At 44.0% G+C, this 27,965-nt stretch overlaps 1 protein-coding gene across 2 annotated transcripts in view; it reads right to left on the minus strand.

Annotated features, from left to right (window-relative positions):
- Positions 1-551: 551 nt before the first annotated feature.
- LOC138304019 (protein-glutamine gamma-glutamyltransferase E-like) overlaps positions 552-27,965 on the minus strand; it is a 300,263-nt gene continuing 272,849 nt past the window's right edge. For both annotated transcript variants that reach the window (XM_069243667.1, XM_069243666.1), the window contains 2 exons: positions 9,191-9,324; positions 552-2,233 (listed from right to left, as the gene is read on the minus strand). In XM_069243667.1, the coding sequence (XP_069099768.1) occupies positions 2,071-2,233; positions 9,191-9,324 (297 nt within the window). In that variant the 3' untranslated portion in view covers positions 552-2,070. The remainder of the gene's footprint in view (positions 2,234-9,190; positions 9,325-27,965) is intronic.

Genomic DNA, 27,965 nt, shown 5'->3' on the forward strand with positions numbered 1-27,965 from the left:
CAGCTCCATGTTTTTTCAATAGTTAATATATTTTCTTTCTTAGAATACTTAGGCAATTGTATTGCTTTTTTCCTTCCAGTACTGGAAAATTGTATGTACATGTCAAGGTAGGTTAAGTTTGATGAAAGTAGATTTGAAAAAATTCTGCTTCAATATTTTTTGCGTGGAAGACCATTTTAAAATAGTTCTTAAATGCAGGCTGCACAAACGTGTTTTAAAATATACAAATTCTGATGACTGTTGACCAAATATGTGTAAGCACAGGTGCACTTCAGATAACTGTTCAATATTGTGCAAACCCAAAAAAATTATGTATCTCCTGGGAAATAATGGATAGAATGAAAAAAACTTTGTTTTTACTATAATTTAAGAGCTGGGATTTAAAGTCAAAATAATGATTTTCCAAAAATATACAAGCTGATGTGTAGGTTGAATATCATTTACTAGCAAAAAACACTGAAAGACGTGTTTTCAATTAAAATTCATAAGTTATTTAAAATAAATGCAGTCTAATTTTTAGGGACTAAATTACTACCACTTACAACAAAGCATTTAGAGTCAAAATTTATTTTCAAACCATAATATGATTTTGTTCTCAAAAGATTGGTTTATTAACTGTACATGACTAGTATTTGGAGACAAGGAATTCAACCCCTACTGTAATAAAACCTTTTCTGTAGCTGTGCTATTGAGGAGAACTACTATTGGCACAGTGGCATTAGACAAAAATACGGAATTGTACTAGTTATGGTTAACTGCTCATACATATCTCTCTCCCAGTGCTGCTATTCATACACAAAAGCTGAGGGGCAGAATAATTATTTCATAACATCTGCAATATGTACAGGTTTTCTTAGTGTCTAAAATAGTAGCACATTCATTAGTTGTGCAACGTTCTTAGCTGGTAGTTTCACCTCAAATTACAGATGCTGCAAGGGTTGGTAGTTCTCTGTGATGAAATTACCACCCCATGCAGTTTAATATTTCAGTATTGTGAATAACATGCCTGGGCGAATTTACTTCATGTTCCAAATGCAAATTCATTGGGAATGGTGACTTCTGGAACAAATGTTATCAAGTTTCTCCTGTCAAAATGTTTGTGGATTACAAATTTGCCAGGACTGTGCGAAGGTTGCACAAGGTTTATAAATCCATTGGGGTGCAAACTCCTGTTTGTGCCTGAACAGGCATTTACTGAGGACTTAGATTTTGACTTGGACCTCCAGGTCAGCAGATCTTCACAGGCCAAGTGATTTATATGATGAAGTCATCTCATTATCAGTAGATGTTTCAGAGTGACCTTTAAGAGAGCGCCAAACCCAGCACTCCCTCAAACTCTTAGACAGTTGTTCATATCCAGAGCATCGACATAATGAATTCCAGGACTCCATAGCCATAAATAGGTGTATATAGGTCAAGGGCACCCTCCCACTGCTCATTTTAGTAAAACCTGTTATATGGTTGCAAGCCCTTTTCTCTAGTGAATTATTATATTTCTAAAATTGAAATGCAACTTTCAAATACCTCTGAACAACAACTGTCAAGTATATGTATGGATCCACAAACATCTTGAAATATCAAAGCAAGATATCACATATTTTGATGCAAGCTTTGAGAAGATTGATTAACAAATGGTTAGAGATTCCTTTGTTGTGCTATCAACATGTATTTCACCCCATGACTGCCCACAGACCACGGCTTTTTCAAGGGGCTTCAAAGACTTCCTTAAGACAAGAATGCTAAACTCGCAGTGGTAACAAGAGTCTTGAGAACATTTGTCTGGAACAGATATGAGTTTTAAATCATTGATTCATGCTGGAATTTTTAGACGTATGTCACTGTTGTTACAGGGTGCTGGCACCTAGCTGCTTTAGGCAATGTAATGACAGGAATCACAAGGTTCTGGGCGGTATCCAGGGTGAGAACGCACCACTGTGTTTTTTTCCAATTTCGAGGCAGTCTGCTGAACTTGACTTCAAAACTTTTAAGATAAGAAAAGATAAGCACGAGGACAGTTATTGCAAGAGACTTGCAATGCAAGATACCATCATATTACAAAGTAACTTTTCTTCAACAGGAAATTTTATCTTCAACTACCACAACTTTCACAAACGTTTTTACATTACAAAACTTGTTACAAGAAAAGTTGACTGCAAGCTGCTTGTTGCCCAAGGCAGTGGGGCTGATGTCAAACGAAATTGTGATTGTCTCCTTCGGCTTTATTGAATTTACTCTGAAATTATAAAAGAAAGTAACATTAGTGCATGCAATATGCCTGATCAAACATGCACTGCAGTTGGGAAACTCACGGAGAACCCACCCCAGTAAAGCACCCACATTACACTTGTAACGCTTAGTGTTCTCATATTTTGGATTTACTCGTGCTTCCTTTTATTCATGTACATTTCCTGTGTGTACTATTGCTTTTCACAGAACATGACAAAAGTAGGCCTGCTTTGGGAAGTAGACATAGTTATAGTATGTGTGTCTCTTAGTCTGTCCACTATCACACACCAGGTGTTGGAATCACAAAAAGCAGGAAACTGTAGAGTGCAACCTTTTGGACTAGTCATGGTATCTGTAAAGTCCACCAATCTCCCCTTAGCTCACTGCAGGTTGACCAGGTTTTCCAGTGTTTAGGAGTTGTAAAATAGTCCTGCAGACATTTAGTGGTTGCTGGTTACAGGACTTACTTGGTGTGGGTATCGACAAGCAATCTTGTGAGTATTTTTGTGTATACTTGCATATCATGCATGCATATACTTGTGTTGATCTCGGTACGTATTTCTGTGCAGTGTGTCTGAGCATGGGTGTATATCCAAGTAAATGGGTCTGTGTGTGTGGGTTTCTGGCATACCTGTGTGTTCCAGATCTGCTTGTGTGTCTATAGGTATGTGTCTGTATGTGTTTGAGAGTGCCTAGGGATTTAAGCCCATATTTATACTTTTTAGCGCCTCATATCCGCCGTTTTTTTTACGCAAAAACGGCGCAAACTTACAAAATACAATTGTATTTTGCACGTTTGTGCCGCTTTTGCGTCAAAAAATGACATAAATGCAGCGCTAAAAAGTATAAATATGGGCCTTGGCGTACATCTTAGGCTTCTGGAGGTGATTCATGGCATCTCGACATCTAGAGGCCATCCATGGTTTCCTTACACTTGGTGGAAATGCCTCTCATATGGCGAGTTTCTATTCAAAAGAGTGAATGCCATATACAGAGTTCTCTAGGGAAAAGTGTTATCTGTGAATGTGATGGTCAAATATGATGGCTACTCCTGGCATCTTGTGGATATGGTGACCATCTTGTGATTATTCCTACAATCTAATAATCATTCTTGATATATTGGGAACATCCTTAGCTAACTGTGGCTATCCCTTAGATATACTGACAGTCACTGCAACACAATGGCCATATCTGGAACCTAATGGACAATTCAGCCATCTGATGGAGAGGCAGGATAATGTGAGGGAATGCACTGAGTGAGAATGTAGCTGCTCCTTACATATGATGGTGGTACTTTGGCAAACTTAGTGAATGTTTATGTATGCAAGTCAGCTGTAGATGAGAGTTTTTAATGTAAAACACAATAGTACATTTTTAGTTAAAAAAAAACCCTGAGTATTTGAGGACATCTAAGAGTCCAGGGCTGCTCCTTCGCAATGGCAGAGTGTCGCTCCAACAGCTAAGCCAGCAGCAAAAACATAAAATGATACTATCATTTTATTTTTCACCTGCTGGCTCAGCCAGCAGCATGTACAGGAAGGGGCAAGTGGGGACATGGGAGGGGGAGGGGGATTGGACTCCTAGGCCAGCCAAACACACATGGGCACTTAGGTTTCTCCTACTCGGCTCTGTTACACAGCTGGGTTAGAGAAACTGCACAGTCTCCCATGCAGTCTCTTAGCAGCAGACAAAGCTGCTCAGACCAATCCTAGTGCTGCTCTCATGGTATGTTTAGCATGAGAGCAGCGCCAGGATTGCATGGGGAGCCTGAGCTGGTGTCCCAGGGACTGATGGGACACCAGAAGAGCAGAGGAGTTAGGCGGCAGCGTCATGCCAGGTACGTTTTGTTTTTATTTATTATTTTTTTTATTTAACCCATCCCCGCCCATCCCTCTCCTTGAGATTTGCATCAGCAACTGCTGGTAAGAGTTAATTTCAAGAAAATATTTGCAGAAAAAAATAATATTTTCAAAAAATGAAGCACAGGTACTTGACGAAAAAATTAATGTATTGCCAGAAGATTGTAGATGGGAGAATGGTGAAAAAGGAGTTTTTACTACAAATGAAGAGCTGGTATTTAAAGGCAAATAACTACATTTTCCACAAAAAATACAGTTTGTGTTTTGGTAGAATTACATTTTTTACCAAAAAAAAAAAACTAGAATTTTAAAACAAGTTAAGGTTATTTGAAACAACTGCAGATTAATTTTGGGGAACTAAATATACTAGGAAATATAAAATTATACTTTAAAAAAAACAATACGCTTTTTTTCCCTCAGACAATTATTTTATTACTATAAATGACTGGTTTTTGGGGACAAAATCTGAAATTTCCGAAAATTGGCTTATCTATGAAAACTTCAACTATGAGAGCATCTTAGTTTTAGTGATAGCATTACTGTCGAAAGGCTGAGATTATGACCTCTCTATGCATTTTCACCATTTTGTCATGTCCCTTCCAAATCTATTATCTTTCACTGAAAACCCAATTTGAAACTCAAAAATGGGAAGTTGAAAAGTGAGAAGGTACACTGGGCCATATTTACAAGAAAATGGTGCATCAGTCCTGAGGCAACACTTTTCTGGCATTGCGCCTACCCCCCTAACGACACCATGGTTGCCCCATATTTACAATACCGTGCACCATGGCAGTCGTTAGGACAACAGCATCAAAATTTTAGACGCTACTGTGGTGCTTTGCTGCACTAGCATCAAACATTTTGACGCTAGCGCAGCAAAGCACACTGAGGCCCATTAATTAAAATGGGTACGTCATTTGAACGCCTGCTCTGAGCAGGCATTAAAAATTATGGAAAAAATGGGGCAGTGAAATGTTGTAAATTTCACTGCGCTGTTTTGTCAGGCCTCCCTGGGAGGCAACATCCCCCTTGCATACATTATACCTGGCGCAGGTATGATGTGGCGCAAGGGCTTGCAAAGTGGTGCAATGCAAGCATTGCACCACTTTGTAAATAGAGCGTGGGAAAAAGGCCTCCTTAATGCCACCTTAGCGTAAAAAAAATTATGCTAGGGCGGCACAAGGTAGTGCTAGGGGCTTGTAAATATGCCCCATTGTAGCTTAATACATGTTGAAAATTGGAAGAAAACCATGTAGATGATCATGTCCGTTTATATGCAAAGATTATGACAATTGGTTGTAAATTCTATGCCTGTTTGATCTATTTCCTACATAATTGAGTTACTTCCGTGAGAGGTCTCTATTGTTTTGTGGCACAGGACTGCTAGTGTGAAGACACTCAGATCTCTTTAAGAGTGCTATTCATTGGAAAGGTCATTCTCAATCTCTTTTGAGCAGCATCTAGGCCGACCTGTGTCTGTGAATTTGGCTTGGACATTTGCCTAGGCTCTAGCAGGACAACTCCTGTGATGAAAAACCCATGAATCATGTCAGAACTCACCTCTGAAGGAAGTACTGGAGTGAGATGTATTGTGCAAACTTTAGATCAAGCCACATAATTGCACTGAGACCTTCCAAAGCATGTGTAGCGGAAATTGGATAGCTTTGTAAGGGTCAAAGCTAAATCCTAACATATTAAAAAAATTACCCTGCAAATTGCAAATTTTATTGTGAACTTGCTACATCAAACTTATGATTCTTTGTGAATCACCCGAAACTGGCACAAGAAGAATTTACGCCATTCCCTGTCATTTATAAGAAAATTAATGTATGAATAGTTAGCGATTTCTCCAATGTCCTCAAACCAGTGGCAGGTTACTGACTACCAATGTCAGTCAGTAAAAAGTGCACAGTGATAGTTCCATGAGCCGAAGCTTCTATGTTGTGAATTGTGGCTTTGGGAACTGGGCAGAAAGAGGTTGCACGGACTTTGGAATGCTCCTTGATTAAGGACCATTTTGCAAATTACCCCTTTTCTTTGACAAAGTGGATACACCTGCATGCCTCAAGCAATGAACATTTACAGTTCATCACAAGGATTTATGAGGGATTTTGTGAGGGATTTCTGTGAATTCTTGTGTCCAACCTCTTTGCTCAGAGGATGGGTGATACATCTAGGTCAGCAAAAACAAATGGCCAAATGACTTGCAGCTGTTGTGCAAACACAGTGTAATGATACAGCATGGGCAATAATTACCCCTGGATCACTCTCGGCAATTAGGTAAAGATCTTCTCGTGCAAACAAATACATGCTCAAACTTATCTTGCATTTCTTGTGGGAAGCTGTTGAATTTTAAAGGAACTGCTGCAAGAGTGAGATTCACAGATTCACTATGTGGTGAGAAGCTGTGACCTCTAAGCTTGATGGTGATATTTTTCACAAGCATGAGTCTGTGATCATTCAAATTTTAAGGACGTGAAAGCATTCACTGCAATCAAACCTTTGGAGTTAAACAAGATGGTTATAAAATGTCAGAGCAACTAGTTGTGTATAAGCCATAAACTTTAACTGGGTTGGTGCTTTGTGCAAAGGAAAGATGTACACTTTTCGGTGAACTGTAGGTAATGCTGGCTTCAGGAAACCATCAGTGTATTATTATTATTATTATATAGTTTTGTAAAGTGCTATGGGGGATTAGCGCTAAGCCATTGAAACAGTGGAAGCCAACTCCCAGATTAAAATAACCACGTCTTCAGGCTCTTGCAAACAGCAAGGAATGTGGCACAATTCCTTAAGGTAACTGGATGGGAGTTCCAAAGCTTGAGACCCAAAACTGAAAATGAACGGTTGCCTATTCGGGTCAAGCGAAACCTAGGGACCATACATAGAACCAAGGGCTGGGATCTTAGAGAACGGGCCGGTATATAGGGCAGTATCACCTCCTGAATGTAGAGAGGGCTGGCTCCCATTCTAGCTTTAAATACATAGCACAATGCCTTCAATTGAATGCACTTCAAGATTGTGAGTCAATGAAGCTCCTGGAGGAGATGGGCAGTCGAAGCGAACTTCGGGAGGTGGAACAGAAGACATGCAGCAACATTCTGAACAGTCTGCAGGCGGCGAATGGAAGCTTGGTCTATGCAGAGGTAAATAATTTTACCATAATGCTATTCAATAATATGAATTAATATATTCCTTTTCACAAGTTAGTCTTGAAGGTTTGCTTTTTATCTTTTGAAACCATCATTTTCTACACATCAACTATGTTATAGCAGATTCTTTTGGCTCAACACGAACACTTATGGTACAGTCAGCACAACGTCCCTGAAGGCTCGTCTGTGTTGGTTTCTGTAAACCCACACTCTCAAGGTGCAGTACATTATTAACATGTTGATGTGTAAGAGGAACACATGAAACACATTTTCTGTCTATTGATACTCTAAATCAAATACATCCTGTTTTTGAGACAATACGAGGAATTTATCTACACTTCCACCACTTGGGGCCTGATTTAAAGCTTGGCGGGCAGGTTATTCCATTACAAATGTAACAGATATCCTGTCTGCCATATTACGATGTCCATAGAATATAATTGACTCATAATACAGCTGACAGGCTATCCGTCACAGAGTAACCCCATCCGCCAATTTCTAAATCAGGCCCTTGGTCACAAAAACCTTAGAAGACTGAACAAACATATGTACTTTTAACTGCAGAGCTGAAAGAAGAAGTCCAAGGACACCTACAAGTCACACTAGGAGGGTCCTTTATGTGGCTCTCAGCAAATGAGACAAAGTACCAGTTTCTGCGTTCTCAAAGGCTAGTCTTTATGGAGGCTGCATAAGAACATTCCAAATGCATAGAAATATTAAATATGAATAATGTATACAATCACTGTTTATTGTAGGAGAGGTGGACCTCAATTTAGAGGCTAGGGAGGTGCAAAGTCACTAATTGTCATTTCATTGCTGCTGATCCGCCAGGCAATAAGTCAGTCCAACCACCCATTTTTTTTTCTCAAAACAACAGACAGGGCCAACCCAAGTGAGTGTAGTGACACCAACGTGCAATTCCTAAAATAATGCTCAGTGACTCTTGAGCAATGCTGGACAGTGTGGAGAGAGGCAGGATCCAGCAGTTGGGATGGCAGGGAACCTCATTTCCCTGTTGCCCACCTCCTCTGAATTGCAGCCACCAAGTGAAGATTCTTCCATCTAAGATCAAAGTATGGCTTTGCAGGGGTGGGTGGGTGATCAGCAAGGGATGCCTGGGATGTTTTGCCTTCCAGCTCTCGTCTACATTTCCTAAAGACTCCATCTTAAGCTGTTAACAACATTTACTCCCTTTTCAAGAGTTTGTCAGAGAGTGAGGTTTGACACTGTCAATCTAAACTCACCAGATGCCATAAAGAAGCTCTCTTTACCCATACATGTAATCTAGCCGTCAGGCTAAAAATAATGAGTGTTGGCAGCATTCTGCTCTCATCAACTTCAGATTTGGGCAGGTAGTTACATCTTTTGCTAAGGCTAGCCCTATTCATATTCTTAGCTTAGAAATCACAAGATTGGTGAAACCCAAACTCAGCGATGGAAATATTCAGAGGCCTCTGTCTGTTTTTGAGGAGCAAAGCACGATTTATTTTAAAGTTTAAAATAACTTTAAAGCATTCTCCTAGTAGATTTTTCTAATTGAAAGGTAAAATATGGCAACAAGGTTATTTGTATCTACATTTTTGGAAGCTCTTTTGTGTGTTTCATGCTACTATGGCACTCATCTCAAGTTCATTGCAAGTTCAGATTTGGACATAATTTAGAAGTTCTTCCCAAAACCGTATTATGATTTCTGCAACGTAAACTTCACCTCGCTTCACACATTTAAACAGTAAATATCTAGTGGAAAATATCTAATTCTCGGAATGTGAGAAATTCCTACAGAAACTGCAGTGTTCACCTCTATTTCTGTGGATATTTCTCATTCAGAGGACTGAAATTCGGACTATGAGGAATGTGCTTTAAAGCGACACTGAACACCAATATCTCGTTATTTCCATTTGCTAAAACACAGGCAGAACATCCTGTATCATGAACATTTCATTTTCTACTTACATTTTCTCTAGTGCTTCGTTTAACAAGGTGGCACCCACGATAATAAGTTTCCCATCTGTTAATTCCTCGGAGAGAGGGTTGGAAAATGTGACCTCTGCTTTACCAAGCTTGTTCACAACAACTGGACCAAACACCTGCAGGATAAAACACAGTGAATGAGAACAGGGAAAAAATGGTGAGTGAATGAAACAAAGAAAGATAAAACATGAGGGAAAAGTCCGTACTGGGAAAGCCAGGTAGAGTAAAAAGTAGAAGGAAGCATTATGGGACAGGACAATGGGAAGGAGTAAGATATGGGAAGGTAGTGGAATGCGTAAAGTTTTAGCGAGAGAAATGGGTAAATGATCAAGATAAGGGGCGACGGAAGATCTGGGTCAGACTGAAGCACTGACAAGTTAAGGGAAGAGAAGATAAGAGTTATTAAGAAACAGATGTACAGAAATTTGTCATGAGTAACAGTGAGAGTGGATAAAGAAAATATGTAGGCAAAAGAAAAATAGTAAATTCTTGACTTTTTAAAACACTCACTTCCGTCTCAAAATCATATAAGATTTGTTTAATTTATACCGTCATATCACCCTGAAACAGTGATTAACTTGAGCCAATGGTTTCTGGAGCTTAGCACCAGCACTTTAGTGTCAACATCAGATCTTATAACAGCCTGCCACATGGTGGCGCTGTTCGTCTAATTTTGTGGGGAGCACAACAATAGTTGTTCAATAATTAATTATACATTCAAATCACTAATACCTGCCACCCAAAGTTATAGGACTAGCTTGGGTGGCATGTATTATTCAGCTTTAATGTATATGTAAAGTCTGAATTGTTCACACTTGCATGAGTGTGAGGGTTATTTGTGTAGGTACTGTCATTGGCAGCGCTAGTGCAGACAATGGGTGGAACAAACTGCAATGGCCTCCCGAGAAGGAGAAGGGCCCTTGCACTTACTTGTTTTTACAAATTAAGTACTGCTCTGAAAGCACCTGATCTCGTTTGATCTCAGAATTCCAAACAACCTTACGGTGACATTACTAATTAAACAAAGGCCCTCTGATTAATTCAATGATGCTATTGAAAAATTCTGGCTAAATTTGAAAACAATGCTTTAAGGAAAGGAGACAATGCTCAAAAATGTAATGTTGTTAAAACACACATGTTCCTCTCTAAATATTATTAGCCCTCTTAGATGCTTATGTACAAGCTCCTTGCGCCACTGGTGCATCACTTTTAACCCATATAACAAACAAGCATTTGCAATGCAACGGGTCTCGCATTTGCTCGAGTTAGAACTATTAGAGTTGTAAACTCCTAAACTGACTTTTCTTGCCACATAAATAAAAAATTAAAAAAACAAGCGCGATCACGCTGTGTAAAATCCAGCGCGATCGCGCTGCGTGAAAAATAAAAAGATAAAGTAGTGCAGAACCAGTCTGAAAACATGAAGCCTCGTATGTTTTCAGTAGTTGTCGGGTGCGTTCCAGGAGGCTGAACACCGGAAAATGCATGACGTATGCATGCCTTACACTAATGAAATCAAGCGGATTTTAAAAGACAAGCCCACAAACCAATGAAAGTGACAGGCGTGTCATGGGCGTGGTTAAAAGCCCAAAGAGAGATTACAACAGGGATGGAGTGCTTGTGCGCTCAATCGTAAAAAAGCAGTCCTGGGCAGATGTTGGCAACTTGCAGATAAACGTCTATGGTGGACATAATTTCATTTCAAACAAATCTCACTCTGGCTAATCTAAAATATATGCCCTGTGTACAAACGGTTGCTATAGGTGGGACTACTTCGGAATCACAAGCCAAGCACAATGAGCCTGCGCCTAGATGAGGGATGACCGGTTGAACAGGTCTGCCTCTGGCATGAGAAGCCTGGTATGCCGCTGTTAGCCACGACTTTTAGAAGGAGCTTGTTATACAGGACTGCTGTGTCACCAGCGCTCTGTTTACCAAAGTCTTTTTGGCACATACTTTTGAAAAGCTGTTTAAAAAAACTGCACACTGTGTTCCTCGTCTTCCTGACTAATTTCCTCCCACTGTACGAAAGGAAGGAAGATTGTTTTCTAAACGAGCCTGAAAACAGTATTTGCTTAATATGAATCTATCAAGGATTTTCACTTTACATTGCACAACAATTTTGTTACAGTTAAAAAAAAAATTAATTGTTCCAAAAAATGCGTACGCTAAGTAATTAAACATTCATCTACAATGTTTATGTTGATAAAACTGTATGCCAGGGAAATGATAGTATATTAATTACAATTCGAATACACAATGTTATTCTCACAAAAAGGTGTTTGTGAAGAAAACAGACAAGAAACCACCGGTTTCCCTTTAATTTGGGAACGTTTCAGTTTTTCTGCAAATCTCTAACTAATAAAGAAGTGGAAGCTTTAACACCCGCACTTGTCACACTTCAGAGCTGGCATTATGGAACCACATTTATTAATTTACATTTACGTTACATAAGACATACCGGCATGCATGAAACCAGACGTTGACAATGTTTCTTAATTGTGGATAAATTGGCCGCTTTATTAATGTGGACAAGTGTGTGACTGCCTGCAATGAAGTATCTTGAGCATGAGACTCAATCACTGCCACTAAAATTCGTACTTATGACAATTAAAACATTCAGCTTATTCACTTAATAACTTCTAAATTAAAAATTTCACAATTTGCAGTGACTGCTGGGCATTCAAGTCCTGGCCTCCATTTATCATGTCTCCTTTTGCCCATCGGTTTTTGGGCAGTCCCACATTTCGCTTTTTTGGAGGGGGCTCACTCCAATAGAGTTTGTTTTACCGTGTTGTTGCAGGGGGTAGCTTCAAGTTCTTTGGATTAGGCCCAACTCGCTACCTGGCGTGTACCTATGCCCTGCCATCCGATCTGGCTGGTCTGGGCTGCGAGTGCCGTGTTCCGCTTACTCCCCTTAGTTGGCCACCTTACACCTTGCTGTAAGGCATCCCCAGGTGTGTGGCTTTTGTTCACACACCCCGTTACTAGGTGTGTTTCCGATCAATTATTTGGTAAAACCTCGTTTACTTTCCACCTGCCCCTTTTGTTTGTCTGGCATTGCGACTGGATGCTTCGTTGTCGGGGTGGGTGGGTGGTGTTCTTTTCGGATGTCACAGGCGCATTGTCCCAGTCATGAACTGACCCCATCGGGACAAACGCACCCTTAAATGCACCCCTTTTGCCCCCTAGCTTGAATTTTTGGAAAGGCCATTGGGGGGTTAGAACGACTCTACGCCCCCCCCATTGGTCACTTATTTTTGCACCTTTCCCCCCTTCACCAACAATGGGGGGAGGGGGTGCCGCCATCAAGTTGGCGTGCACCTTCCCAAAACCGGTTTAACCGGTCCCTTCCGGGCCAAGGTGGCCGTTACGGCGCCAGCCCTTTATGCCCTCTATGGGGGCGGCCTTTGCACTAACACCCGCACTTGTCACACTCCAGAGCTGACATTATGGAACCACATTTATGTATTTACATTTAAATTACATAAGACATACCGGCATGCATGAAACCAGACGCTGACAAGGTTTCTTAATTGTGGATAAATTGGCCGCTTTATTAATGTGGACAAGCGTGCGACTGCCCGCGATGAAGTATCTTGAGCATGAGACTCAATCACTGCCACTAAAATTCGTACTTATGACAATTAAAACATTCAGCTTATACACTTAATAACTTCTAATTAATTTGCAGTGACTGCTGGGCCTTCAAGTCCTGGCCTCCATTTGTCATGTCTCCTTTTGCCCTTCGGTTTCTGGGCAGTCCCACATTTGGCTTTTTTGGAGGGGGCTTACTCCAATAGAGTTTGTTTTACCACGTTGTTGCAGGGGGTAGCTTCAACTTCTTTGGATTAGGCCCAACTCGCTACCTGGCGTGTACCTATGCCCTGCCATCCGATCTGGCGGGTCTGGGCTGCGAATGCCGTGTTCCGCTTACTCCCCTTAGTTGGCCACCTTACACCCTGCCGTAAGGCATCCCCAGGCGTGTGGCTTTTTTTCGCACACCCCCTTACTAGGTGTGTTTCCGATCAATTATTTGGTAAAACCTCGTTTACTTTCCGCCACGCTGCCAGAGAGGCTTACGTCTCCTGGCAGCTCCCCCCTTAAAAGTTTTTTTTTTTTTTTTTGATCAGGCCATTCCCGCTGCCAAGTTGGACCAGAAGATGCCCAACCCTTCTGCCGACAAGTGTATGCCATCCGCTGCATAGAGCTCTGGTCTCCTGGGGTGGATCAAGCCATGGCGGATGCTCTCCAAGCCGTTAATTTTGCAATATTTGGCAACTGCGATGTTCAGTTTTCTCCTGGAGTTATCTACCGCTTTGCATGATGTTGCTCCCCACCATGTGATTCTGGGTATTATTTCTGACAATATGATGGTGGTGTTCCCACAAAGCCTCGTGAGGGTCCACAGTGTCTCCTTGATCTCACTCAGGAGTACCTTTCCCCCCAATGTAGGCAGATTGTTCCCCCCAGGTGTATGATTAGTGTACCAGGATGACTTTGCGCAGCCTCTAAGAGCTTGTGTAAAGTCTGCTGGAGCTGAGACCATTTCATGCCTGGAAAACCCCACCAAATGATCGCTTTTGTTGGTCCGTCTCTCCTGTTGATATTGATGTTTTGCTTCCACCATGCTTGTAATCTGGATATGAAAGAACACCGCCGCCAAGTGCGCCTGGGCCCAGGACTTTGTTTTCCCATGTTTGAAAGCCCACATAATGAATTGTTCTGCTGCTGATCTGGTTGCTGCTGGATCTGCCAGTGAATCTAAACCCCCGATTTCCATGAGGACCTTAGCGTATTTGTTGTACCTTCCGTGTGTCTCTAGTTTGAATGCATTCTGTACTAGTATAGACAGGTCTGTTCCGCCAGTTCCCACAGTTCTGCCAGAAAAGGTGTCATCCTGCGGCTTGCTTCTGGGGTGAGCTTCCTGAATTTGTCCATTTGGGAACGAGAAAGGGCGTCCGCCCATGAGTTTTTAATGCCCTGGACGTGTCTTGTCCTGATATCCAGGTTGCCTTTGAGCTGGATGTACACTAGATGCCTCAACAGTCTCAGTGTGTTGGGGCATAAGGCAGACCCCTTGTTTATAGCCATGACTGTGCCTAGGTTGTCGGACCACACCGTTATTTTCATGTTTTGTAAATGGTTTTTCCAAATTGTCATGGCTACCACGATGGGGAATAGCTCCAAGAATGTGATGTTTCTGTTGATCCCTAGCTCGTACTATCTGGCTGGCCACTTGCCTGTGCACCACTCCCTGCCCAGGACAGCACCGAAATCACAACCCCCACGGCGTCTGTGAATAGTGCAATCTCTCTAGCTGATATCCAGCCATCCCTCCAGATGAGCCGGCCGTTAAATTCCTCCAGAAAGGAGTCCCACATGGTAAGGTCGTTTTTAACAACTGCTCCCAGATTCATGTGGTGATGCTTTATGCGCAGGCCTGATGTTAGCATTCTTAGCCGCCGTGCGAAAACCCTGCCTTCTGGGATCACCCTGGTTGCGAAGTTGAGTTTGACGACCATCCTCTGCTATTCCCCTAGGGTTTCTTTCTGTTTCCCTCGCAGGGCCTTGATCTCAGCCCTCAAATCTGCCACTTTTTCCTCTGGTAGCCTGGATGTTCCGGCGGCTGAGTCTAATTCAATGCCCAGGAACACAAGTGATGTTGTGGGGCCTATCGTTTTTTCTGCTGCAAAGGGGACGCCCATCTCCTTGGATAGTGTCTGGAAAGCCCTCAGTAAGCTGGCACATGTCCCTGTGTCAGCCTCCTCTACGAATAAGAAGTCATCCAAATAATGCATTTTTCCCCCCGTTGGGTGTTTCCTATGTAATGCCCATTCCAGGAATGTACTAAATTGTTCAAAGTATGCGCATGCAATGGAGCAACCCATTGGCATGGCCTTGTCAATATACACCAACCCCTTGTGTTGGAAACCTAACAGATGATAACTGTCCGGGTGTACTGGTAACAATCTGAATGCTGACTCAATGTCCGCTTTTGCTAATAATGCCCCTTTGCCTGCTGCTTTAATCATATCAATTGCATCATCCACCGTGGCATAACCTACTGAGCAAGCTTCCTCTGGAATGCTGTCATTGACTGATGCGTCTTCAGGGAATGATAGGTGATTTATAAGTCTGAACTGGCCAGCTTCCTTCTTGGGAACCATGCCTAGCGGTGAGATGATTAGGTCTTTTGGGAGGGGGGCATTCAGTGGACCCTCAATGCGCCCTAGCCTTAATTCCTTTTCAATTTTTTGCTGGATTACTTGTGGGTGTTCTTTGGCTGATTTCAAGTTCTTGGGGTTCCCTCCAGATATCTGCCCTTTTACCAGGATGATGAAACCTTCCTCAAAGCATTTCACTAGCGTGATTGCATCTTTTTTGTTATAGTATTCATTGGCTAGTTTTCTCAAGAGTTGTGTATTGATTGGGGACTTGGCTAGCTTCAAGCTCATCTGTTTGGCTTCAAGAATGGCTGGTGGACTGGTGTTAATGTCTCTTTTTCTTATCCTTCTTGTCAGACCTGTGCTTGTGTTTTTACATGCGGCCGCTGGGTGTTCCCCCCGCAAGATGAGCAGTTGTGCCTAAACTTGCAGTTCTATCCCCATGTGCATTCGTCTGTCTCGAATTTCCAGCAGCTGGCCTGCGGTCCCTTGTCGCCCTGCCCTTTAACGATGTGCCAAGGTTTGTGTCTATTTGCCGCTTTGTATTTGTCATGCCTACCTTTGTGTTACGCATTCTGAAAGGAATGGTCCCCCTTACCGACCCAGGAGCTAGTCTCCTTGGCCACCATCATCTTGTGTATGTAGCTGGAAACATCCTCTTGGTTCCGGGTGCGCCTGCATTTTTAATCTAAAACTCTTATCGTATTCTAACCAGGCGTCCCCCGGGAATTGCCGGTGTGCGTCATGTATTTTGGACTCGTATAACCAGAGATCAGCTGCGCAGAGTGGGAATTTTTTTACTATAACGCAGGACATTATTCTGAAAGCGTCTAACCAGTTCTCAAAATTCCTCTCCCTCCTAGCTCTCTTCCTGTCCCCCCTGTCCTCATCTTTTTTTTATCACAAACTGTAAAATCTAAACCTTCTAGTTGGATTTCCAACAGGGTGAAAATGTCTATAAACTCCTTTCTCCAAATTCTTTCTTTAACTGCTAACGGGATGCCCGTTGCCAGGCCTGCAGCTCTTTTCGTCATAGCTGGGGGGCCCAGGGATGGTCTTGCGTATGACTCGGATGGGTTTCCCGCCCCCAGTGGTGGATCTATTACATTCCTAGCTGCACTCCAAGCTGTCTGGGGGTCCCCTGGGTTAGGAAGCTCTTTGCTAACAGCTAGGGCACCTGTCTGCATGCCTATGGGGGCTAGCCCTTCTGTGCCTGGCCCCACCCCATTCCCTCGCAATAGCAGTGGCGCAAATTATTTTAAACATTCTTTAATTATCACGCTAATATGTTCACCCTCTGCTGGTACCCATGGTATGCTGGTCACTGGTGCCGATGTTAGATGCTCCCCAGTGGTCTGGTCTATGCCTCTTGCTTTTTTGGCCGCCTTCCTCGCTGGTTTTCCCTCCGCCCTCTGACGCTTACTTGACTTCTGTGGTGGGGGCGAAATACTGCCCGCGGCGCTTGTTTCCTCAAGTGAGGTAGAGCGTGCTGGGGCTGAAAGGTCCTGCGATTGATTTTCTTCGCCTTTCTCCTCCATTTTTGCGCGCAGCCGGTCTTTGCCGCGCTTCAGTGCCTCCGCCCTCATATGTGCTAGCATCCTTTCCAAGTCATCCTGTTGTTCAACTACTTGGTCTTCTTCCATAATGGTGCAGAATTAAAGTTAAAATGCCTGCCCTTTGCCCCTGGTGAAGATTCGTACTTATGCCAAAGAAGGAGGTCACCTGTGGTTCTAAAAAGGGGGGAGAGGCTTTGGAAAAAGGGGGGACCGAGTGTCAGGAGTGAATGTATAGTTTTGTGCAGCGTTCCTACTGTTGGCACAACGAGGGGAGGGCTACACTCATTCTAAGGTCTGTCAACGTTTTTTGAAGTAATTGAATAAATTATTGTGGCACCTCTACTGCAGACTCCACCGAGGAGGCAAATACCAATCTAAACAGTTCGTTAAATGCACACCCCGTGTGCCTTGGGCGGCTCGTTATGTGCGTGCGCACGCTGCTGAATGCACAACTCACGGCTGTCGGGCCGGCGCTCCGCTTGTGTGGGGTGATGCGTAAACTCTGCAGGGTTGTGTCGCCCGTTCAGGCGGTCCCCCAAGCAGGTGAGTCTTTTTGGAAAAAGGGGGAGGGGTGCCAAAAACGCGCCGGTGAAATAATTAAAACTGCTCCCGTAAGAGCGCCTAGCTGCCGTTGCACTGCCCGATCTCCGTGCGGCAGACCTCGGCTGTCCCCCGTGGGTCAGCCGAAAACGGGTTGCGACGCCCGGCTGGGAGGTCAGTGATTTCGGCGATGGCGGTTGCAGGCAACGAAGCAAGTGCCGCTGTCAATGGGCGTGCTCCCCGCTGGTCTCCGCACGACTGGACGCGGGATGCAATGCCAAGCCGAGAGACACGAAAATCCCCAGGCTCTGCGGAGATGCTGGCGTCTTCCCCCGCTGGATTCGGATGTCCTGGCATCTTCCCCGCTGGCCTTGGATGTCCTCCGTGGATCGCCGAAACCGGGTCACGTCGCCCCGGCTGGGCGGTCCCCGATTTCGGCACCAGCGGTTGACGAAAACAGCACGGGACAGGGTAGCTTTAAAAAGGCAAGTGCGCACTCCGCTGCAGGCTGGGGAGGGAGCCTGATGCCACTCGCTGTTAGCAGGTTGGGTGGGCGGTACCTAGTTACCGCATGAAGGTCGTGCCACCTACCGCGGTACGGTTGAGCACCTGCCGTGGGTCTCTGCGAGATCGAGCTCGGCACAAGCAAACAATGCCTTGGGACTGGTGGCCACTGCGGGGTTGCGTCGCCCAGATGAGCGGTCCCTCACAGTTTCTTGGTCCAAGGTGAGTGAAGTCGTCTGGGTCCTCTCGCTGTTTTCTTCGGACATCACAGGCGCGTTGTCCTGGTCATGAACTGACCCCATCGGGACAAACGCGCCCTTAAATGAACTCCCTTTGCCCCGTTGCTTGAATTTTTGGAAACGCCATTGGGGGGTTGAACGACTCCAAATCCCCCCATTGGTCACTTAGTTTTGCACCTTTCCACCCTTCGCCAACAATGGGGTGGAGGGGGGTGCCGCCTCCAAGTTGGCGCGCACCTTCCCAAAACCGGTTTCACTGGTCCCTTCCGGGCCAAGGCGGCCGTTACGGCACCGGCCCTTTATGCCCCCTATGGGGGTGGCCTGTGCACAAATTGCTGTTAAAAAGTTGTTCAAGTGGCACTGAAAGAAATGGAGGTGATTTACACCCTATAAATGAATGTGCCATCCGTTAGCTTTCTTCGAACACCCTAATTCGAAGGCATTAGAGAGGACTAGAAGCAGCGGGCATACAGAGTCAACATAAGTGTGATAGAAACGTTAAATACATGCTGATTTCCGCAACATCGCTTGTAAAAAGAAGGGTAGCAGGATTTAAAAAATAATGCAAGCGGCGAAGAAATGGGTTAAATGGTCTCTCCTGATATCTGCTGTGACCTCCCTAATACACCTTTGACATCCAGAAGTACCAAGAGAGCCTTTCTGCCTCTCGGGTTCATTACCCTGAGGACAGGTAAATCAGGTAATACTTACAGCTGCCGTTTAAAGCACTATGAAACAGAAGCAACTGAGGGAACATGCAGGGTATAAAAGCACATTTCGTTCCTGACGGAAATGGTGATAAAGGCAATTAACTAACTGTTCCAGTGTCAGGCTTTTCATCTATTATTCCAGTCACAGGCGTTGGTTTTGCAGTATGAAAAGAGACTGCACTTTTTCTCCAATAGAAGGAACACAAATGGGGGAATGAATGGGAGAAGGGGGCTGAATTGCGTCAGGGAAGAGAGGGTTGACCGTGGAAAAGTGTGGGTAGTGTTGAAGCGTATGTTTTATCAAAGCAATATTAATACGAAGCTTGAAATATAATGTGTGATGAAGCTGCATAGAAAATGTGTTAACATAGAAAAATAATGCACGCTGTGAAATGTGCCCACGGGGAGTGGCTACCAATGTATACGAAAACTACTAAAGAAGCTTACTAATGTTGAATTATTATGCAAGAATGTTTGAATTTGTACTAGTATATCATAATTAGGGATATATGTTATAGGTTTGCTTTATTAATGTGTAGTTTTAACTTAGCGAGGGTTTGGGCCTAGGTGCCGGGCCTCATGTTTGAATTGCTTTTTCTAACGTGTAATGTGCTATTTTACTGAAGGACACAAAGCTGTACTTTTCCAGAAGCTATGTGTGTGTAGCTGTAGTAAATTCTTTCTAATGAGAACTGACTTGCTCAAGGGGTGTAATTTGTAACAGGTACAAGGTTATCCCTATTAGGAGACAATGAAGACACTGACTGGCGCGCAAAATGTAACTTTTTTTTACCTGACATTCCCAACGTTGAAGACGTCAATTACATGGTCCAATTAGAGACATGAGAACTCTGAATTAGAGAAGATTCTAGCAAGGTGCTTCCCTTGTTATTGGTTGGAGATACAGATGCACCAAAAATTATCCAATAAGGAATTAGGGAATCGTTAGACAGTTTTGATATAACGGCGTGACTCAAGTGAAAAGTATCACTCTTACCCTTATTTTTCTCATATGCCCAGATCGACTGCCCTTTGCTGAGAGACTCTAGCTAAAGACTTAGGCGGTCATTCTGACTCTGGCGGGCGGCGCTTGCCGCCCGCCAGGCGGGAACCGCCATTTGGCCGCTACGTGGTCAAAAGACCGCTGCCGGCATTACAACCTTCCCGCTGGTCCAGCGGGCGCTAACCATTTTAGCGCCCGCCGGCCCAGCGGGAAGGAGGCCTGCAACACAGAAGCCGGCTCCGAATGGAGCCGGCGGTGTTGCGGGCGTGCGACGGGTGCAGTTGCACCCGTCGTGCTTTTCACTGTCTGCTAAGCAGACAGTGAAAAGCTTCATGGGGCCCTGTTAGGGGGCCCCAGGACACCCGTTCCCGCCAGCCTCTTCATGGCGGTGAAAACCGCCAGAAACAGGCTGGCGGGAAGGGGGTCAGAATCACCAGGGCAGCGCTGCTTGCAGCGCTGCCCTGGCGGATTCGCCCAGCCGGGGGAAAAACGGCGGGAAACCGCCGGCCCCGGTTTTCTGACCGCGGGTCAGAATGGGCATGGAAGCACCGCCAGCCTGTTGGCGGTGCTTCCGTCATTCGCGACCCTGGCGGTCAAAGACCGCCAGGGTCAGAATGACCCCCTTAATGTTTTTGTTATACTTTAGTTTAGTTGCCTTATTCCTTAAACCATCCCCTACCCATCCTTGCTTGATATCTTTTCTCCTCCATATGAGGGATGAGACTTTGCCTTATCCTACTTTGCCCGAAGCTGATGAACTGATGTCCTGAGGAAGAAGACTGATGCTGCTTGCTGATCTGTTGGATTGGTTACTATCGAATGCTGATTGTAATTGTCTGTTTGCTTTTCCATTCTAGGTACCAATTGCTATTTTGATAGAGGCCTTAGTATAGATGTTTTCTAAATTCGTGTTCACTAAATGTTTTGCATGAAGCCCAACATGCTAATGCTAATTTGAGGTTAGTTAAGGTCTTCACTAATATTTGATGCAAATAGACAAATGACTGAGTTCTTGCTTTGTTGAATCATGTACTAATGAGACTCTGCTAAGTTGATTTGTATTAATGATATGCTTACATTCCGAATGATCACAATCTGTGCTTTGATTAAGTTGTATACTGTTGTCCAACTAATAGTGATTTTGATGTGCTTATTGCTAATGAGATTAATGAACCTGATATTAGATTGTAACCAATAGGGAAATAAATATCCTAACACTTAATTAAACTGGTGTGGTTATTCATGACTGGGAGGTCATGGTGTGTTCTATTACAAATTCTTATTGATTGTTCATTGATTAGTGATAGACAATATTGAATTGTTTATTGATCTATTGATTGATTATGCTAAGACAATATTTCGTACTGGGAAGTCTCCAAACATGGTCCAAAGGTTTGTCGACCTAAACGCGTCTCCTTGTAAGTTTACTTATCAAGTCCCGGACGCGCTAACAGTAGTGTGCAAAGGTGTGGGCAGTGTGCAAAAGTTGGATCAGTGTGCACTAAGGGAGGGCAGCGTGGTTGAAGAGGGGGCTAGCATGAATTAAGATTTAGTCATATGTGTAGATGGAAGTGACAGCTGACTGGTGATCAGACAGAGGAAGGGCTAAATGGAGGTAGAGAGAAGAGAGCAAGGGGGTGGGTCAGAGAGCATCAGCTTTGGAGACTGCAATATAACACAAGAATTTGCAATGCAATGGGTCTTGCGTTTACTCGTGTTAGAGCTAATAGCGTTGTAAACTCCTAACCGGACTTTTCACTCGTAATTAAACCTATCGGCAAAAGTGCAATTATGTACGTAACCGGAAAAAGTGCAATTAACTGTGTAACAGGGTCGATATTAAGCAAAGCGCTCGACTTCTGCCAAGCGAGATCGCGCTGCGAAAATAGAGAAAAAGTAGTCCACGAACCGGAAGGGAAACAGCGAGCCTCGTATGTGTTCTGTACTTGGTCGATGCGCTCAAGGAGGGCTAACCACCGGAAAAGGCATGACGTATGCGTGCCTTCCACTAATGAAATCAAGCAGATTCTAACAGGCAAGCCCACGAACCAATGAAAGACACTGACATGACGTGGATGGGGCTCCGAGTCCATTTAATTCCTAAAGTGTCTCGCTTGGCGAAACGCATGCGCAAGCGCATGCGACGCAGGCTTGACCCTAATGACGCAACAGTAACGCAGAGTGTTGGAAAATGGGTTATTGGTAGGGCAGGTAGGTACCTACACCTAGCAACAAGCCACTAACCTCCACATAGGTACAGTTAGGTCTCAGTAAATTAATCCCAGCTCTACCCTTGGTAGCTTGGCATCGAGCGTCAAGGCTTAACTTAGGAGACAAAGTGTAAAGCATTCAAATATCACAAAACAGTAATTAAATAAAACACAGGAAACAGTTTAAAAATCCAAAACCAATTTATAAAAATAGCTTATATTTTTATCTTTAAAATGACACAAAAACGATTAAAATCGGTTCAGGGGAACCGGAGATATGAATTTTTAAAGTATTATTATTTTCTAGCGCTTAGAAACAAAAAGCGCCAATCGGGTCATCTGGTTGCACCAGGACCGGGGCAAAGTCAAACTTTCAGGCCGACTGCGATGGAGCCCTGCTCGGCTACAAGTCGCGGGAGGCCTCGGTTAAAAAGTTACCTTCTGACTTAGTCTCTTTTTTGATGTTTTTCTTCCCCGGGACGAACCTGCCAGTTGAATCCGACCTCCTGGAGCCCTTGTCCGGATACGCGAAGTCGGTTTCCTCGGTGGTGATTTTTACCTTCGGACTTAGTCGTTTTTTCGAGATGAAAATCCTTCGACCAGGGTAAACCTGGATCTTGATCCGACGTCCGTGGAGCCCTTCTCGGATACGATGGCTGGGAGGTCCCGGTCAACTTTTTACGTTCGGACTTAGTCTCTTTTTTTGATGTTTTTCTTTACCGGGACGAACCACGAAGTCAGGCCGGGTCGCGGTTGAGGCAAGCCGGCTAGAATTTCCGCGTCGGGTCGGTCACTTTATGGAGCTTTTTTTCAAAAATTCTCCAATCTTTTCCAAACTTCTGGGGCTTCTCCCAGATGTTCTTTTAAGGTTCTTTTGGGGTCCACAGCTCACGCCAAGGGTCCAGAAGTTCTGTGATGGTCCTTGGGAAGTGCGGACTTCAACTCCCAGAATGCACCTGGCGCAAACTCCTTTTTGGCCACTGGACAGTGGTCAGCTGGTCACTTTTTCAGGAGTTGGTGCAGGGGACTCTGGATAGCAATTTTTCACCTGTAGCAAACAGGGAGTCCCTCCATGAACCAGTGGAAGCCAGGCAAAGTCCTTCTTGTGGTGAAGCCCAAGTGTGCAGCTGGTGCAGTCTTTCTGAGTGCAGGGTCCAGGTGCAGGCCAGGGGTCCAGCAGGGCAGTCCTTCTTCTCCTTGTAGTTCCTTCTTCTTGAAATTTGGTGGGGATCTGAGGCGTGGGTGCAGGTCTGCCAGTTTTATCCTTGCTCCTGGGTGAAAAGCAGGGGGGCCCTGGTTCTCCAATCAGGGACAGGGTCGTCCCCCTGTGATGACCACTTCCTGGGAAGTGTGGCAAAAATCCATCCCAGAAGGCAACAGTCTCTAAAAATCCAAAATGGATGAATCTGATTTTTGGAGGAGAGATCTGGCTGAGCCCACCCACTGGTGTGGCTAAAAATCATAAACACACCCCTCTCCTGCCCTCTCCTAATCTAATCAAGGGGGCACCTAGCTGTCTGGGGTTGCAGGATGTGGGGGTGTTGTTGGGTGCTCCAGATGTCCTTCTCTGCCTTTGAAGACCAGTTTGGCAGCCCTCCCCCTTCCTGCCTCACCATCTGCTGAGGGGAGATTCTCTCCCCCAAGCACATTCCTTTGTGTGAAGCCAGGCCACTTCACACCTCATTAAAGTAGCCTGGCAGAAGCTGCTGCAGGCTGGCCAATCAGAGCACAGCAGCAAAAACAATGCAGAGCTGAAATTGGCAACTTTTTAGGTAAAGTCTAAACTTTTTACCTGAACTAGTTATATTAAATCCCACAACTGGAAGTTGTGGGATTTATTATAACAATCAATTTGATACCAAATTCTTGGTATGTAACATTTAAGGAGACTTTAAAATTTAAAATAAAGTCTGCCCATTCTAGCCTATGAAGGCCATTTACTTCAATGAGGGAAAAACGAATTTGGCTGTTTTTACCTCACCAGGGCTTATAAATCTATTTTTATAAAGTCCCTGCTTATAGTTACATGGCACCCAGCCCTAGGGGCACATAGGGCATACCTTAGGGGTGACTTATATGTAAAAATAAGGTAGTTTAAGACTTTGGAAGTACCTTTAATTCCAAAGTCGAATTTGCATATAACTTTAATTTAAAAGCAGCCAGCAAGGCAGGCTTGCTTTTAAAATGACACTGGGCACCTCAGCAATGCACCTAGGTGTGCACCACCTATGCTGTGGTCCCTAAACCTACATGCCCTACCATATACTAGGGACTTATAGGTAGGTTAACTTAGCCAATTATAATTAGCCTAATTTGCATATCCATTTTATACAGAGCACTGGCCCTGGGACTGGTAAGCAGTACCCAGGGCACAGCCAAGAGTCAGTAACCACCAGTACCTATCCAGAAAGAGTGGGGGTGATCAGGCAAAAAAAAAGGACTTTCCTACACTGAGGTCTTGTAAATAAGCCCCTAAAAGTTGGGAAAGTTTGGTGAACAAAACAAACCAGTATTGTAGCGTGTAATTACCCAGACTAAGAAAAGTTGAAAGGTGAATTAAACATTCTAATGGGTGGCTATCCTAAGGCGAAGAGTGAAAGGAATAATCAAACAAACCATGTCACAATTTTAAAAGGATTTGTCAAATTTCCATTTCATGGGCCTTTGCACTGTTGGAGGGAAGCCTCGAGATACTCACAACGGCATTATAGTTGTTACGGACATAGACGAGTATACTTTATTGTGTCACTCAGAGTGAGATAGGCACCAAAGGACTGCACAGCAATCTCATGTATTTCTAGCCCTTAATTTCTCTTTCCCAAGTACGTATGTTTAGCCTGTTAATAACAAAAAGTAATCCCACATTTTATGAAGTGAATATAGATGTACGTGTTGAATAAATGTGCATTAGAGTGTCACTGGTGGCCCTTTACCATGCTCGGACCACTGAAAGAAAGGGATGTAGCTAACAGTCTATGAACTATCGTTGACGCTTTAAAGCCCAATATAGGGATATGGGAGCTTTAGGGCCATATTTATACTTTTTGACGCAAAACTGCGCTAACGCAGTTTTGCGTCCAAAAAAATTTGCGCCGGCTAACGCCATTCTGAAGCGCCATGCGGGCGCCGTATTTATTCAATGACGTTAGCCGGCGTTAGCCGACGGCGCTGTCTGGTGTGCGTGAAAAAAAATGACGTACACCAGGCAGCGCCGGCGTAGGGGAATATGGAGCTTGGGCGCCAAAAAATGGGGCAAGTCAGGCTGATGCAAATTTTTCATCTCAACCCGATTTGCGTCATTTTTTTCGACTCCCAACCCCCATTGAAATGACTCCTGTCTTAGCAAAGACAGGAGTCATGCCCCCTTGCCCACTGGCCATGCCCAGGGGACTTCTGTCCCCTGGGCATGGCCATTGGGCATAGTGGCATGTAGGGGGGCACAAATCAGGCCCCCCTATGCCACAAAAAAAAAAAATACTTACCTGAACTTACCTTAATGTATCTGGGATGGGTCCCTCCATCCTTGGGTGTCCTCCTGGGGTGGGCAAGGGTGGCAGGGGGTGTCCCTGGGGGCATGGGAGGGCACCTCTGGGCTCCTTCCGAGCCCACAGGTCCCTTAACGCCTGCCTTGTCCAGGCGCTAAAAAACTGCGCAAAAGCGGCTGGATGTCATTTTTTTTGACCCGCCCACTCCCGGGCGTGAATTTTGCCCGGGAGTGTAAATACGGCGCACATGCCTCGGAGTCATTTTTTTAGACGGGAACGCCTACCTTGCATATCATTAACGCAAAGTAGGTGTCCATGCTAAAAAATTACGCAAACTCCATGGACTTTGGCGCTAGACGCGTCTAACGCCAAAAGTATAAATATGGAGTTAGTTTTGCGTCAGAATTGCGTCAAAAAAAACGACGCAATTCCGGCGCAAACAGAGTATAAATATGCCCCTTAATCTCTAAATGTATATAATTATAACAGATTGTGGTACTGTTGATAGAACAGAGGGCTTACAGAGGGTGGATTCACACCCCTTGTGGAAATCATTTCCACATGTTTCCTATTTAGATGGCCAGCATTAAATGTTTCCACAATATAAAGAGAATACCTTGACAAGAGACAAATATGCTTCTTGTAGCTGGCACATTAGTTTCACGAAACATTTTGAGGATATAATGTTGTCTTCTGCAGTTAAAAAACATTTCCATCAGTCAATTAACAGTCTCCTCCTTGGAGCTTTATTACAAACTCTCAGAATGCTTCAATATCAACGTTTGCAACATCAAAATGTACATAGAGGTATCAGGCTATTAACCCGCCTACCTAGGAATGGCTACAAGGTCAAAAGCGTGGCAGAAAAATGTGTTAAATACTTAATAAGGTTCATTAAATCAAAATCACCTCGTGTGAAAACATTAAGACTATTATTTCGTTGGTGGGCCTTGCACTAATGGATAAATAACCTTTGATTAATGTTGGGAGTAGTGCCATGCTACTAAACATCAGCCCTTCTCAAAAGCGCCAGTGCTTGATCCACACAAATCAGGCAATATCTGGCCAATTTTAAATTTATCAGTGGCTTTTTTAAGACCTGCCTTGATCCTTGCTCCATTCCATTAAGTCTTTCAACTCCAGTATACTGGTGAATCAGGGTTGGGGTTGGTTCTAGATAATGATTGATGATAAATGGGTGGTAGGAGTGGTTCCAGTGGTGTAAAACCCCAAACCTAGTCTCTCAGTGCAGGCAGCACTGCACTGTTTGCTATCAATGCAAACAGTGCAGAAAACAAGCATAAGAAGCCTACATGTTGTTTTTTGGGCATGCACACCGAGAATACAAGTGCCTATACACTGACGCAAGTGCCTCTTTTCTGTTATCCAATCCAGTTCAGAAAGATTGCACTCCCATTAATTATTTGATAAACACTAACACAAAGCCCAGCTATAACTGCTCCCTGTCTACACACCTCATTGACACGAATCAATTAATGAAACATTTAAGATTGAAAAAGTTATTGACAAGATTAACACCTGTACTACAGTATTCAGTAGAATGGAAAAGTAGTATCTTGTATCAGTGTGTGAGCATTTTGTGTAAAAATGGTTTTACAGCCTTGTTTTTTTTTTAAGCGTGCTTATCTGTTGGATTGTGAATCTCCAAACAGCAGCCGTATGGAATGTCATTCGTTCACATGGCTTAAACTCGAAATAATGTTTTTCTGTGGCCCATTGTAAATTAACTGGTAGAGACGCAGACAACTACTGTAATCAAGCATTTGCAATGCAATAGATCTCGCATTTGTGAGAGTTAGAGCTATTGTCAGTGTAAATGGTAATGTCTTTTACCCATGTGTTTTTGCTTGGAGTGTTGTGGAACTACATGGGGTGGAGTGGAACTATGTGGGTTGGATTGGAATTGTTAGTTGTAGAATTGTGAGGTGTGCAGTGTATTTGTGTAGTGGAATTATGTGGCATGTTGAATAGCTAGGGGTTGTGGCAGTGAACGAGGGAGGTGTAAAAGAGATGGTGAGGCCCCTGCCCCCCTCCAGATCTGCCACTGATCACTTGGCGACTTGTATCGGCCACTCATGCACAGCATTTTTCATGGGGTTGAGACATCCCATTCCATTGGCTGGACTAGGAACCAAAAGCAGGCCTGGCTAATTTAGTCAGAACAGAACTCTCATACTGTGTGCATCGAGTGAGCCTGACCACTGCAAGAGAGTTGTAGGGCAGTTCTCTACCCAAGAAATTTTTTTTTAGAAAGCAAATGCAAATAAGATGCATTATACAGCACAGTTTTCATTATAGAGCCGTGTTTAATCATTGAATGCA

This window comes from Pleurodeles waltl, chromosome 7 (genome assembly GCF_031143425.1).
Source record: "Pleurodeles waltl isolate 20211129_DDA chromosome 7, aPleWal1.hap1.20221129, whole genome shotgun sequence".
Classification (NCBI taxonomy): Eukaryota; Metazoa; Chordata; class Amphibia; order Caudata; family Salamandridae; genus Pleurodeles; species Pleurodeles waltl.